This window comes from Cricetulus griseus, chromosome 2 (genome assembly GCF_003668045.3).
Source record: "Cricetulus griseus strain 17A/GY chromosome 2, alternate assembly CriGri-PICRH-1.0, whole genome shotgun sequence".
NCBI lineage: Eukaryota > Metazoa > Chordata > Mammalia > Rodentia > Cricetidae > Cricetulus > Cricetulus griseus.
The window spans coordinates 412,819,778-412,835,197 of record NC_048595.1 but is presented as its reverse complement, the minus strand read 5'-3'; the positions used below and the strand labels follow the sequence as shown (position 1 = coordinate 412,835,197).

At 41.9% G+C, this 15,420-nt stretch overlaps 1 protein-coding gene across 5 annotated transcripts; it reads left to right on the top strand.

The window, feature by feature from the left end:
* The first annotated feature begins 6 nt into the window (after window positions 1–6).
* Ppil3 (peptidylprolyl isomerase like 3) lies at window positions 7–14,675 on the top strand. Of its 5 annotated transcripts, XR_003481495.2 has the most exons (8): window positions 7–100; window positions 907–935; window positions 2,708–2,782; window positions 4,553–4,646; window positions 7,103–7,170; window positions 11,921–12,039; window positions 12,591–12,725; window positions 14,314–14,445. XR_003481495.2 is itself a non-coding variant. In XM_027396947.1 (7 exons), the coding sequence occupies exons 1-7, from the start codon at window positions 22–24 to the stop codon at window positions 14,438–14,440; spliced, it is 591 nt and encodes a 196-aa protein (XP_027252748.1). In that variant the 5' UTR covers window positions 7–21; the 3' UTR covers window positions 14,441–14,675. The 5 variants fall into 5 exon arrangements, 4 of the variants coding, with proteins under 4 accessions (XP_027252748.1, XP_027252750.1, XP_027252749.1 ...); XM_027396947.1 differs by lacking the exon at window positions 12,591–12,725 and having other exon boundaries at window positions 14,314–14,675; XM_027396949.1 differs by lacking the exon at window positions 12,591–12,725 and having other exon boundaries at window positions 9–100; window positions 873–935; window positions 14,314–14,675.
* Window positions 14,676–15,420: the final 745 nt, after the last annotated feature.

The following is a 15,420-nucleotide window of genomic DNA, read 5'->3' as shown; positions in this document are numbered from 1 at the left end:
GAAGCTACCAGCAATGTAGGAATGAAGTTGGGCGGAAGTGGTCCTGTGCGTTTTGCTTCCGACTCCAGAGACCTGCATGAAGTTGCACGGACAGCAGCAGGTTGTTTCTTAGTGTGACTGTCTGGAGAACCTTCTCGCTGTTAGGTGGGGGGCCGAGAGGTGAGGTGCTGAGAGGGGAGACTGACGGGAAGCAGATGTTCTCTGCGAAGGGCCCCGCGCTCTGCTCCGGTGGGGCAAAAACACTCATTTGGAACCCGCAGACATGCGGGGACCTGAGGTTGAGTCTTTTCTGTTTCCGCAGCGGCGGTGACAGCGAAGTGGGCAAGTGTGGGGTAACGGCATTTCTCCTTTTGTGCGTGCACTCGATGCCTGCTGCACCCCACGTTGGCCCGTTTTGTTTCTTGGGGTTACTCGTGATGAACTCTTGGGCTGCAGATGGTCTTTCTGGGACTTTAGATTGAAGAATGTATGTTGCTAGTGACCACTACCACGGGGAAAGCACATAGAGCATATGGGAAAGGCGCTTTTAAATACGATTGTCAGGTTAGTAAGACCTGGGGTTAGAAAAAGACTGTGAAGAGTGAAATTTATTGTACAGACGTCTGGGTAAAGGGTGCGCCAGTGCCTAGCTCGACCAATAGACAGGAAGGTGGGAATATGTCTAGCCTACAGAAAGAGCCTTGAAGAAAGATGAGAAAAATAAGTAGAGTGTTGGGAGAGAGGGGTGCTTGTTGCGTTGGGTAGGATCTCAACACTTCTATGGTAGGATTTTTATTTAGAGGATGTTATAAGCTTTTCTTTGTAAATCTACCATAAAGATGAACAAGTGTGCTGGGAAAGATAGGGTTAAAATGAACTAATTCCTCTTTTAGGATTAAAAACTCATCTTCAGTTTTTCTCTGCAAGGCTTCCTGGAACCATCAAGAGGGAGGATGGTAAGTATTGTAGAATTCTTCTAACTGGGTGGTTGTTGGCTTGTTTTTAACCCCGTCGGATTCCCTGGAGCTGGAGCCACTAGCAGGTGTGGGTTCTGGGAACCGGACAGGTCCTCTTGTAAAAGCAGCAAGTGCTCCTTACTGCAAGCCATGTCTGCACCCTATTACATGTTTTAATTTTTTTGTTTTTGTTTTTGGTTTTTCGAGACCAGGCTGGCCTCGAACTCACAGAGATCCGCCTGCCTCTGCCTCCCTAGTGTTGGGATTAAAGGCCCACCAACTCTCAGCCATGTTTTAAAATTATGAATATTTTTTAGGAAGTCAGACAAGGTACTGAGTGTGTAGCTCTGTGGTGGAGTGCTTATCTAGGACGAGAGAGGAAAGGTGGATAGGGGAGGGAGATAGATGTGTGTACTAGTGTAGAGTGGTGTGGTGCCACAGGTCTGTTATCCCAGCACTCAGGAGGTTGACTTTTTTTTTTTCTTCTCAAGACAGGGTTTCTCTGTGGCTTTGGAGGCTGTCCTGGTGTCCTGGAACTAGCTCTGTAGACCAGGCTGTCCTCAAACTCACAGAGATCCTCCTGCCTCTGTCTCCCGAGTGCTGGGATTAAAGTCGTGTGCCACCAACGCCTGGCCAGGAGGTTGACTTATACCCACCTTGGTCTCCAGGATTTCCAGTTCCAGGCCATCCAGGTCTACATAATGAGACTCTGCCTCAAAAAGCAGGAAAATAAATAAATAAATAAGCAAACGAACAGATCATGTCCTTTCCCTGCAGATCTGAGCAGCTCAGGTAGAACCTGAGGTAGAATAGCAGGGAGAGTAGCTACTGTTCCTCTGCCAAAGCACTTCTCACCTTCAGCCTGGCACCAGCCTGCTAGATACTGTTGTAAGAAGGCGGCACAGGAGGCTGGCGCAGGAGAATTGCTACCACTGTAAGGCCAACCCAGGCTTCATAGCAAGACCTGATTCAATAAATAAATAAACAAAAAAGGAAACTTCCAGTAGATTTTTGTTTGTTTGTCTCTGAAATAAGAAATGGAAGTAAAGTTACCAAGCAACACACACCACAAGAAAAGAAGAGGCAAGTGAGAAAGCACTGTGGCCTGTTCCACCAACTAGGACTTGGATTCTCTGACAGCTTTTGGTTTGTTGTCTTTTGTAAATGAAGGAATTGCTTTTTAACTCTGTTTATCAAAATTAAACTACCAAAAGGAAATGGTGGGAACAGTTGTTTTTTGAGGGGGGGGCAGTTTTTGAAAAATCAATTCCTTAACATTTTATCAGTTAAATATTAATGGTGTGGAGACATAAAGATCAGTAATAAAAGCCAGGCAAGGGTGGTACATTCCTTTAATCATAGAGGTCTTTTGTGAGTTCAGGGCCATCCTGGTCTACTGAGTGAGTTCCAGAACAGCCATGGCTACACAGAGAAACCCTGTCTCACAACAAAAGAAAAAAAAAGTAGCCATTGTTTTTAATAAAGCATAAAAAATTCAAAGTAAAAATATTTTTGACTACAACGTCTGCATCCAAAATTTAGGAGAGATGTCACTTTTCAATCTATATGAATCTTCTACAGTTTTTTCCTTACTATTGATATAAATTTGGAGAAATGATTATGACTTATCTGTCAGAGCCTCTCTGTTCAAACAAGTCATCTTTAATGTCTTAAATCAGATTGCCATCATGAATATCCAGTCAGAGAAATAATACAGATCCTATAGTTACTGGGAGAAATATTATTTGTTCTCACATTCTCCTTTTTTCTAGTCTGTGACATTGCACACAGATGTGGGAGATATCAAAATAGAAGTCTTCTGTGAGAGGACACCCAAAACATGTGAGGTGAGTACCACTGTTTGCATGTTAAAAATCAGCTAATATGGTGGTGCACCCCTTTAGCCCCAGCACTCAGGAAGTAGAGGCTACTGGTCTCCTAGTTTGAGGTCCAGGCCAGGCAGAGCTATATAGTGAGACCCATCCTTAAACAAACAAAACCACTCTAATATAACAGGGCAGCCACTTTGAACTAAATTATTCAGCCTAGAAAGTAAGGAAACTTTCTTCCAGCCCACTATCTGGAATAGCCCAATCTGCAATAGTCATTGCAGGTCTAATCTCCACTTCCCATATGATAGTTAAATAAGCGAAAGGAGGGTGGGCTTGGGGGATGACTCAGCAGGGAAGAGTACTTGCTATGCAAGTATGAGGACCAGAGTCAAATTGCCAGAATTCACAGAAAACATGGGGTGATCACGATCACACTCACTAGCAACCCCAGTGGGCACACACACACACACACACACACACACACACACACACACACACACACAAAGAGGACTACAGGGTCTTCTACCCCAGTCAGCTCCAGGTTCAGTGAGAGACCTGTCTGAAAGGGAAAAGGCTGAGGGTGACAGATTGGGATATTCATCTTCTATTGCTTCTGCAAATGAACAGGGGCTCCCTTACCTGCACACACACACACACACACACACACACATGAATGTATGTACCGCATGCACACCATACATACTAAATATATATAACCTATTATATATATTTAGGTGCTTTTTCTATAACCATAACGAGTCCAATACCTTTTTTTCTTTTTCCTCATTCTTTTCAGGAATTGTAATTAAGATTTTTTGTTTTTGTTTTTGTTTTTTTGAGACAGGGTTTCTCTGTGTAGCTTTGGAGCCTATCCTGGCACTCGCTCCGGAGACCAGGCTGGCCTCTAACTCACAGAGATCCGCCTGCCTCTGCCTCCTGAGTACTGAGATTAAAGGCGTGTGCCACCAATGCCTGGCAAGATATTTTTTTAAAACTATTTATTTATTTATTTATTTATTTATTATATACAGTTCTACTTGCATGTATGCCTGCAAGCCAGAAGAGGGCACCAGATCTTGACGGATGGTTGAGAGCCACCCTTTGGTTGCTGGGAATTGAACTCAGGACCTCTGGTAGAGCAGACAGTGCTCTTAACCCCTGAGCCATCTCTCCAGCCCCTATAATTAAGATATAAGAGAGTTGTTCTGTAAATAGTTAGCCTATTGAAATGGCAATGATAAATGGAGGAAGAGTCAACTATTTTTCATTCATGCAATTATTTGTCAAAAGACTATGCAGCCATGTCTAGGATACAGTAATGAGCAGGAGATATTCCCTGCCCTCAGCGCCTAATACTCCAGCTGGGAAAGGCAAGGGGAGGAAATTAACTGCCAAAGATTACAAGGCCTTAAGATATGGAGCGTGCAGGACAGGTGCATGCAGGGATTCCCAGGACTTGCAGAAGACTATCTTATTCCCAGAGAAGAGAGTGGCTAAAGCCTAAAAGTCAGAGTTAAATACACTATGATAGCATTTTCAGAAACTTTGGACCTTTTTAAAAATTGTGTATTTTTATTTTATGTGCATTGGTGTTTTGCCTGCATGGATGTCTGTATGAAGTGTCAGATGCCATGAACAGCAGTTACAGACTGAGCTGCCATGTGGGTGCTGGGGATTGAACTCCAGCTCTCTGAAAGAGCAGCCAGTGCTCTTAACTGATGGACCTTTATCTGTAGTATGTTTCTGCCAAAACTATTTCTCAATCATTGTTTTTATTTTCTTCAGAATTTCTTGGCTCTTTGCGCCAGTAATTACTACAATGGCTGTGTATTTCATAGGAACATCAAGGGTTTCATGGTTCAAACGGGAGATCCAACAGGTGAGTTTTCCACTAACTTAAATTAGGAAGGTTGGACATGTCATATGAAAAAAATGTTTAAAATAACTGAAAATAAAACATAGAGTGTATAACAAGGCTTCTTTGACAATTGCAGAAAAGTTTAGGGATTTTGTTTCTTTAAAGATATATTTATTTTTAGGCTAGGCTATGGTGTCCTATGCCAGCACTTGGGAGGCAGAGGCAGGCAGATTCCTGTGAGTTTAAGGCCAGCCTGGTCTACAGAGTGAGTTTCAGGACAGCCAGGGCTGCACAGAGAAACCTTGTCTCAACCCACCCTCCCCCCCCCAAAAAAGCATATGTATTTATTTTAAAAGTATTTGTCTACATGTATGTAAGTGTACTGCATGCATACCTGGTGACTGCTTAGGTCAGTAGAGGGTATCAGATCTCCTAAAACTGGAATTTTGGATGGTTTTGAGTAACCATGTCCTGAACACGTCCTCTGTAAAAGCAGCAGTGTTCTTCTGGGGGTGGAATGGGGTGGAGGGGGGTGGGGGATGGGTTGTAATTTAATTACTACATTACTGCCTTTCCTTTCATCCCTCCAAAGTCCCCCTTGATCTCCTTCAAACTCATGGCCTCTCTTTCTGTCAGTTGTCATTGCATGCATCTATGTATTTGCAGGTACATATTGTCCTGGCTAGTTTTATGTCAGCTTGACACAAGCTAAAGCAGAGGTTCCCTTTCACAGGGGTCACCTAAGACCATCAGAAAACACAGATATTTCTATCATGATTCATAACAGTAGTAGAATTACAGTTATGAAGCAGCAATGAAATAATTTTATGGTTGGGGTCACCACAACATGAGGAACTGTATTAAAGGGCTGCAGCATTAGGAAGGTTGAGAACCACTGAGCTAGAGTCATCAGAGAGGAGGGAGCCCCACTTAAGGAAATGCCTCTATAACATCAGGTTGTAAGCAAACCTGTAGGGCATTTTCTTAATTAGTGATTGATGTGGGAGGGCCAAGTCCATTGTGGGATGTGGCCACCCTTGGGCTGGTGGTCCTGGGATCTCTATGAAAGCAGACTGAGCAAGCCACAAGGAACAGGTCAGTTAGTAGTACTCCTTCATGCCTTCCGCATGAGCTTCTGCCTTCAAGGTCCTGGCCTGCTTGAGTTCCTGCCCTCACTGCTTGTAATGATGAACTGTTCTATGGAACTGTGAGTGAAATAAGCCCTTTCCTCCCCAAGTTGTCTTTGGTCATGGTGTTTCATCACAGCAACAGTAACCCTAATTAATATAAATATGTATTACCAAATTTAACCTGTTGAGTCTATATAATGTTATCTGTATGTATGTCTTCAGGGCTGAGCACTTGGCACTGAACAACCAGTTCCTCCCTGGAGACCATCTCTCTGGCTCCCAGCATCACTCAGTTGCCTGCAGCTCTCTGGGTAGGGTTGAGCCCTCATGGGTTTCCCTCATGCAGTTTATGATGCTCATCAGTGTCCTCCTTGTTCAGCTCAGCAGGTGTTCTTGACAGCTGAGCCATCTCTCTAGTCCCTGTTTTTAGTTTTATTGTTTTTTTTTGTTTTTTGAGACAGGGTTTTCCTGTGGCTTTGGAGGCTGTCCTGGAACTAGCTCTTGTAGACCAGGCTGGCCTCGAACTCACAGAGATCCGCCTGCCTCTGCCTCCCAAGTGCTGGGACTAAAGGTGTTCGAGACCACTGCCTGGCGCTTTTAGTTTTTTTGAGATAGGGTTTCATCACATAGCCCAGATTTGCCTCGAATTCTCAATCCTCCTGCCTCTACCTTCTGGGTGCTGGGAATACAGTCAGGTACCATAATACATTATACATAATACATACATAATACATAATGTACCATAATACATTAATTATGAAATTAATGTACTTGGTTTTGGTTCAGCCAGCAGCAAGGTATTTTTTTTTTTAGAAGGAGTTATTAGCCCACAGCTATTCTCCTTGTTGGGAGGATTTTATTTTTCTGATCTGTATCTTTAATTTTTGGAGAAGTGCTAGAGGCTAGATGGTACATAGGTCTGTTATCTCAGATACTTAGAAGACTGAGACAGGAGGGTTATAAGTTCAAGGTCACCAGGACACTTTAAGGGAACCCTACCTCAAAATATTAATTAAAGAAAAAAAAAAGATGGGAATGCTGGAGATATATAACTCAGTGGTAGAATTTGTGTAGCATACATGAACTCCTGTGTTGAAACTTTAACAGATTCTCTCTCTCTCTCTCTCTCTCACATGTGCGCACGCGCACACACACACACACACACACTTGTTTTTAAAGAGTTCTGCTGGAACTCTTTTAAAGAGTTCTGCACTGCCCTGGGTTGAATCCCCACCACCATATAAATAAATAAATAAATGGTATAAAGCAGCCCTCCTGTTTTCAAAATGAAATCCCCATGGAAGTCTAATGAGATGCTTCTTTTGATTTGCTTGTCTTGCTATACAGGTACTGGAAGGGGAGGCAGCAGTATCTGGGGCAAGAAGTTTGAGGACGAATATAGTGAATATCTGAAGGTATATCCCTATGTTTCTGGTTATACTTGAACACTTTTTATGATAGTAACACATTAATATCATGGGCCAGGTGTGGCGGTGCACACCTTTAATCCCAACACTTGGGAGGCAACAGCAAGTGATCTCAATGAGTTCTAAGTGAGTCTGGTCTATATAGTGAGTTCCAGGCCAGCCAAGGCTACACAGTAAGAACATATCTCAACGATCAAATCATTATCCAATTGCTATAGTTTTTTGTGGTGTTTGCCTACTCAGTAAGTGATGTCAGAGTGAAAATAAGTGGCAATTCTAGCCTGGCATAGGCTCTGGAGTCTTGCGTCACCTGCATTGTGACATTAAAAGAACTTGTCCTTAGGTCCAACTTGAAGTATTTCCTATTATAGGAAAGGAGCTTAATGTCTTACTATGAAGTTTGAGTTAAATGACATGAGTCACTGGCCTTTCATCTTTGGTTCCTGTTGTTGTTCTGTTGTTTTGTGAAGATCTATGTAGCCTTGGCTGGCCTCAAGTGATGGAATTAAAGGCTGCAGCACTACACGTGGCTTCTCACTGGCCTTTCTGGATAAGGGAAGGGAAGACTTTTCAATTGCATTATTAGCCATTATCACTCTCCAACTTTATATTTTTTAAGACTTATTTTACTATTTTTAATTATTTGTAGGAGTATGTGCCAGTGAGTACAGGTGCCTGCAGAAACCAGAGGAGTCAGACTCCGTGAGGGAGCTGGAGTTACAGCTGATTGTGAGCTGTAAGGCATGGATGCTGGGAACCTAACTTGGGTCTTCTGGGAGAGCAGCAAGTGTTACTGATCACCAGACATCTACCCAGCCCAGTGTCCAACTTTCATCATTTTTTATTAGATATTTGGATATTCCTACATTCTCTTTTACTTAATACTTGTGTTAGCTTCCCCCCCCCCCAGAAGTGCATATAAAGAATCAGTTACTAAGGCCTGGCAAGATGGCTGAGTGGTTAGGAGTGCGGACTCCTCTTCCAGAGGACCTGGGTTCAGTTCCCAGTACTCACATAGCAGCTCACAACTGTCTGTAACTCCAGTTCCAGCAGACCCAGCTCCTTCTTCTGGCCTCTGTAGGCACTTCGCACACACGCGCACATACTTTCTCTCTTAAGCAAAACACTCATACACATAAAATTTTCACAATTAAAACATTTATTTATTTCATTTTATTTTATTTCTTTGTTTTTTCAAGACAGGGTTTCGCTGTATAGCTTTGGAGTCTATCCTGGCACTCACTCTGGAGACCAGGCTGGCCTCGAACTCACAGAGATCCGCCTGCCTCTGCCTCCCGAGTGCTGGGATTAAAGGCATGTGCCACCATCGCCTGGCTAAAACATTTATTATTATTATTATTATTATTATTATTATTATTATTATTACTGTTTTTTCTTTTTTTTTTTTTGAGAATGGGTACTTTACTATCAATATGACAGAAATGAAAAAGAAGAATCAATACTATGAACAACTGTATAAAGTAAATTAGACAACATAGAGGAAACTAGCAACATAAATCAAGAAAAAAACCAAATTATAAGAATTTTTGTCTATAATCCCTAATATCTAATATTCACAAAAATTAACATCATTCCTTCCAAAAATCTTCTAAACATATTACTGTTTTTTCAAAACAGTGTTTTTCTTAGTAGCCTTGGCTGTCCTGGAACTTGCTCTGTAGACTAGGCTGGACTCAGAGATCCGCCAGCTTCTGCCTCCCAAGTGCTGAAATTAAAGGTATAAAGCCACTATGCTTGGCTAAGTAAATATTTTTTATTAAAAAAAAATAGTGTAGTGCCAGTTGTGGTGACATATGCTATGTTGATAAGCAAATGCTGAAGAAAGGCAGGATTACTAACTTGAGACTAGCTGTTGTCATTATTTTTTTTTAATTCTTTACTCTTTGAGGGGCCTGCCACCCAGCTCCCAAATAAATGCATAAAGAGTCTTATTCTTACTTATGAATGCCCCGCCTTAGCTTGGCTTATTTCTCGCCAGCTTTCCTTAACTTAAATTCTCCCATCTACCTTTCCTCTGGGCTTGTATCTTTCTCCATCTCTGTCTTTCCTTTCTTTACTTCTTACTCCGTGGCTTGTTGTGTAGCTGGGTGGATGGCCCTTGGAGTCCTCCTCCTCTTGCTCCTCAGTCTACCCTTTCCAGATTTTTCCTGCCAGCCCCGCCTATCCTTTCCTGTGCCTTGCTATTATTGGCCATTCAGCTCTTTATTAGACCAATCAGGTGTTTTAAATTTTTGTTTTGTTTTGTTTGTTTTTCATGACAGGGTTTCACTGTAGCTTTGGAGCCTGTCCTGGAACTTACTCTGTAGACCAGGCTGGCCTGCATCTCAGAGAGATCTGCCTGTCTTTGTCTCCTGAATTCTGAGTACCACCACCACCAGGCTTAATTTTTAATTTTTTTTCTTTTTTTTTTTCTTTTCTTTCCTTTTGTTTTTTATTTATTTATTTATTTATTTATTTATTTAGTTTGGGCAATTAGGTGATTTAGACAGGCACAGTTACTAACACAGCTTCACAGAGTTAAAAAAGTGCAACAAAAAAGAATGCAGCACATCTTTGCATTGTTAAACAAATGTTCTACAGCATAAACAAATGTAACACAAATTAGTATTCCACAACAAAGCTACATCTTTTTCTTGATCTGGGGACATGGCGCTGTTGACAGAATGCTTGACTAGCAGGCAGAAAGCCTGGGGTTTGATCACCAGAGGTACATGAACAAGGAATGCTGTGCACACCTATAACCCTGGCATTAGAGAGGTCCCGGCAGGAGGATCAGGAGTCTTACGTTCAATCTTATCTGCATAATGAATTTGAGGCTATCCATGGCTACACAAGACCCTGTCAAAAAAAAAAAAAAAAAAAAAAAAAACAAACAAAAACCACTATCCTACACACCAGAGCTGAGGATGGGTATTCAAGGTTCATATCCTGTATGCCAGAGGAGCTCTTGTTCTTAAACTCCAAGAGACAGATGCCATTAAGTATCAAATGAAAACACTTTAGCATAGTCAGTAGTGAAAAGACTTACTGCAGTCTTTGTTTCTTTGTGTTTGTTTTGTTTTGTTTTTTGTTTTTTGAGACAGTGTTTCTCTGTGTAGCTTTGTAGACCAGGCTGGCCTCAAACTCACAGAGATCATTTGCCTCTGCCTACAGGCCACCACTGCCTGGCTCATATTGCAGTCTTTGTACTGTGTGGCTCAGGCTAGTCTCAAACTAGAACTCCTCCTCCCTCAGTTCCCTTGTGCTGAGGCATGTGCCAGCACACCTGACTAGAGATAATATCTTGCACAGAGATAATGATGTGTTGTTTTGATGTAGCTTTTCTAGTGAGTGTCACCTGGTGAACAGCTAATGCTAGAGTGACCAGTAGTTAGTTATGTGTTTTGCTGTTGTTTATTGGGTACCGTTCTATGGCACAACTCAGACTATCTTTATTTGTTTCAGTAAGATACTTTCAATGCTTATATACCATGTCTTGTAAACTAGTAGTATTGATAATATTAGAGCTAGGCGAGACCTTCTTCAGATCTTCCAGTCCTGGCATAATAAATTGACTGGCCATGGGAGAAAGATTCACTGATGCATTCTCTATGATCATTAAGAAAAAAGACCTTGAGCAAGAGATACACTGTTGACTTTACTAGACTCCAGTTGTCAGTTTTCGATTTGCTTGACTGACCTTTGTGAGCATCTGTATTTTTTTGGTGGTGTTTTTTTGTTTTTGTTTGTTTCTTTTGGTTTTTTTTTTTTGTTGTTTGTTTTTTGTTTGGTTTTGTTTTGTTTCTTTTTTGTTTTTTTGAGACAGGGTTTCTCTGTGTAGCTTTGGAGCCTATCCTGGCACTCGCTCTGGAGACCAGGCTGGCCTTGAACTCACAGAGATCCACCTGCCTCTGCCTCCGGGGTGCTGGGATTAAAGGTGTGTGCCACCAACGCCCAGCTTTTTTTTTTTTTTTCTAAGATAAGGTTTCTCTGTAGCTTTGGGGCCTATCCTGGAGCTCACTCTATAGACCAGGCTGGCCTCAAAATCCACTGCCTCTGCCTCCCAAGTGCTGGGACTTAAGGCATACACCACCACCTGGCACATCTGTGTTTTGAACAGACACTAGAACTAGTTCATTTTGTTCAACAGAGCAAGAAACTAGCATAGAGTCCAGTATGCAAGAAGAGATTTGGTGGACTTGGGTTTTGTTGCCTGATCATTTCTTCATTCAAGCACACTATTCTTTAATACAAATGTAAGGAACTTTTCTGTTATACATTAATAGAAATAAAAGTGTTTGTGACTACTTCCCCAAAGTGAAAATAAAATTGATTGGAAGATGTGTGATTATATAGGCATAATACATAACATTCACATTTGATTAATACTAGGAGAGAGAAGCCAGCTAAACCATTTCTTGGTCCCTGAATATTGGAAAGGTAGAGAATGTTTCAGTCTGCATTTGGAATTTGCAGTTGACAGCATAGTTAAAGTAATACCTTGGGGGCTGGAGAGATGGCTCAATGGTTAAGAGCACTGGCTGCTCTTCCAGAGGTCCTGGTTTAATTCCCAGCACCCACATGGTAGTGGGTGCTACCATCTATAATGAGACCTGGTGCCCTCTTCTGGTCTGCAGCCATACATACAGGCAGAACCAATATATATATATATTGTATGTATATAGCTTTTAGTAAATAAATCTTAAAAATAAGTAATACCTTGGTTTGTCTTTTTTAGCACAACGTTAGAGGTGTTGTATCTATGGCTAATAATGGGCCAAATACCAATGGATCTCAGTTCTTCATCACCTATGGCAAGCAGCCACATCTGGACATGAAATACACAGTATTTGGAAAGTGAGTGTTCTAGTCATCTCTTTCTTTGGCACATCAGTGTCCTGGCTGTGATCATAGCATAGCTAATACTGGAAAGACTGGTTGGACAACTAAAGTACCTGGACTTTAGACCCACCAGTTGTCAGCTTACCCTGAGGAAGTTATACACTACCTGAGCTTCATTTTCCTTATTTTAAGAGGAACCAAAGAATTGCTTAGGCATGTTGTACAAATTAATAGTGATATGTTTTAATAGTTAATATGTTTTCATTGAGAATAACATTTAACAGCAAGGAGTATATCTGAAAATAGTGACTTAAAGACAAAGGACTGGGCTGGAGAGATGGCTCAGCGGTTAAGAGCACTGACTCCTTTTCCAGAGTTCCTGAGTTCAATGTTGACTCACAACCACCTTGAATGAGATCTGGTGCCCTCTGCTGGCATGCAGGCAGAAGACTGTATACACAATAAATACATAAAATAAAAAAGAAAAGAAAATGGACTAGCATGATGACTGTCACCAGTGTTCCAGGTACCTTTTGCTTTTCAGCATCGTTGGTTTTCACTTTCAGGCTCACCTCATGGTTATCCAGGCAGCACAGCTAGTCAGAACATGTGTCAGGCAAAAGGAGGAGAAACTAAAGATTCTTGCTGACCAAGAGCCTTTTTAAACAACTTTACATTGAGCTGGTGAGGTGGTTGAACAGGTAAAGAAAGCACTTGTCTGTCATGTGTGAAAACCTGACAACCTGTGTCTAACCCCTGGAGCCCAGGTAAAGGAGAGAACCCACTCCACAGAAGTCCTCTGGCCTCTCCACACATCCATAATTGCACATGATAAATAAACACACTTTCTTCTTTTAAAAATAATTTATTTAACCTTTATTTTATGTGCCTTGGGGTGAAGGTATCAGATCACCTAGAACTAGAGTTACAGATAGTTGTGAGCTGCTACCTAGGTGCTGGGAATTGAACTCAGGACCTCTAGAAGAACAGTCAGTACTCTTAACCACTGAGCCATCTCTCCAGCTCCAAACACACTTTTTAAAGAGTTAAAAATAAAGAACTTTCCCAGAAGATCTAGAACTTGACTGTGTGGCCACACCTTACCTATAAGGGAGAGTAGGTGGTGTTTTCAGCTGGATGGATTGGGCCATCAATAAAGTGTGCCAGAGTAAAAACTCATCCTAGGGCCCGGCATTGGTGGCGCTCACCTTTAATCCCAGCACTCAGTGCTGGCTTTAAAGGTGTGATCATCAACACCTGACTTATCTTACTAAAAGTTAAACAAAACTATAAAGCTTAGCCTTAGGTTTATAGATTACTTGGTTTTTAGATATTTTTTTCAATTTTATTTGTATGATGTTTGAGTTTATGTCCACCATATGCATGCCTGGTGCCTGCAGGGGTCTGAGAGGGTTTTGGTTCTCTGGGAACTGGAGCTATTCACAGACAGCTGTGAGCTGCCAGGTGGGTGCTGGGAACCAAACCCTGGTCCTCTGCAAGAGCAGCCAGTGCTCTTCACCAATGAACCTCTCTCCAGGCCCCTTAAACTACTTGAAGTTGTATGTGTACACACATTTTTCTGGAAAGACAACATGTAAATCTTCTGTGATTTCCAAAGGACCTCATGTTCCAGATCCTTTTTGCTGGAGCTCAGAATTTCTCAAGTTCTCTGTTTTTCATGCAGACAAGAAGATCATTTATAGAACTTAATTGTCTTAATGTAGCAGTAAATCTAAAAAGTGCAGTCTTCATTATCCTTTCTGGAATTCTTCCCTGTGTGCTTTGCTTGTGTTTTTGTTTGCTTATTTGAGATAGGGGCTTTCTGTGGAGCCCCAGCTGACCTAGAACTCACTCTGTAGACCAGGATGGCCTTGAACTCAGAGATCTGCTTGCCTTTGCCACCTCTTCCTACAGGCTGGGATTAAAGGCATGTGCCACTAAACCTGACTGTTCCTGTATTCTTTTATATCTTAATGGAAATGCATGAACATGGCCTGAAACTTCTAAAATGTAGCTTAAAAAAAGTCTTTTCTTAAAACAAAATGTGTGGCTGAAATCTGAGCCTATGCATTTGCCAAAGGAAAATGCTTTTTTAGAGTACATCGCATTTTGGTGACTTCATGGATGGAACTGACCTAAGGCTTCCTTTTGCCACTTGTGTCCATGAGGCACAATCCAGCCAGGCCACATGACTAGGAGAGAAGGAGCACTCTCCTGGAGACTATACTTGCTATAGATACTTTATATTTCAAGCTGAGAAAATTTTCACATACATTGTTTCTCTTTCAGGGTAATAGATGGTCTGGAGACTTTGGATGAATTGGAGAAGTTACCAGTAAATGAGAAGACATACAGACCTCTTAATGATGTACATATTAAGGATATAACTATCCATGCCAATCCATTTGCTCAGTAGCTATAATAGGCCTGGAAAGATCCTTGGCAAACTCTTCACTGGAACACACCCATTGTGGTTTGTCCAGTTCTGATTATGTCAGAGACTGTGGTCCTTCTGGTGTTTACAGTGATGAAGTCCATCTGGGAGACCTGTGACGTTCTCCCCCACTGCCCCCCCAGTCTTGAGCATATTCTGTACTACTGTTGTTCAATATGTTTAATTTAAATACAAAGCACTGCCTTGTTTTATTACATGTGAGTATCCATTTTTAAATGTTGATCTCAGATGCAGGGATTTTTTTTGAGCACCCAAATTACATACTGCAGTCATTCTAATCTATATCCTACAAGTACTGTTTTCCCTTTAGTGTTCACTTCCTGCAGATAGGAGGAAAGCTGGTCTGTCAAGGTAGCCAGCCCATGCCTATAATCCCAGCACTTGTGAGGCTGAGGCAGGATCATGGATTTGAGGCCTGGCTGTGCTACAAAGCAAATGCTAACTGAAGAAAAGAAAAAGAGGACCCTGCTAAGGATATGGTTAGAAAGCCATCCAGTCTGCCCTTTCTGCTCAGGCCGAGGTTGGGTGTTTTTTGTTTTTTTTTTTTTTTTTTTGTGGTGTTTTGGGTGGTGAGTGTTTCTGAAATGATGTTGGTACCTTGCCCAGGTTGGCTTCCTCCTCTCAATCTTTTGTCTCCCTAATGCTGTGATTGTACATTTAGTTACCAACTTTTAAAAATACATTGACTTTTTGGTTCTTAAGAGCTTATTCTGGGGCGGTTTCACACACCTTTAATCCCAGTATTCTGGAAACAGAGTGAGTTCAGGGCCAGACTGGCTTATATAGAGAGTGAAAGACCCCCGAAGAGGTACTTTCGTAGAAGGAGACCCACACCCAGGAATCAGCGAGACCACGAACTTGGATGCAAAACCGCAAGAGGCTTTATTGGAGATACGGGTACCCGGGCGACTTAGCTTCTGTGAGGCCAAGCGCGCCGAGCC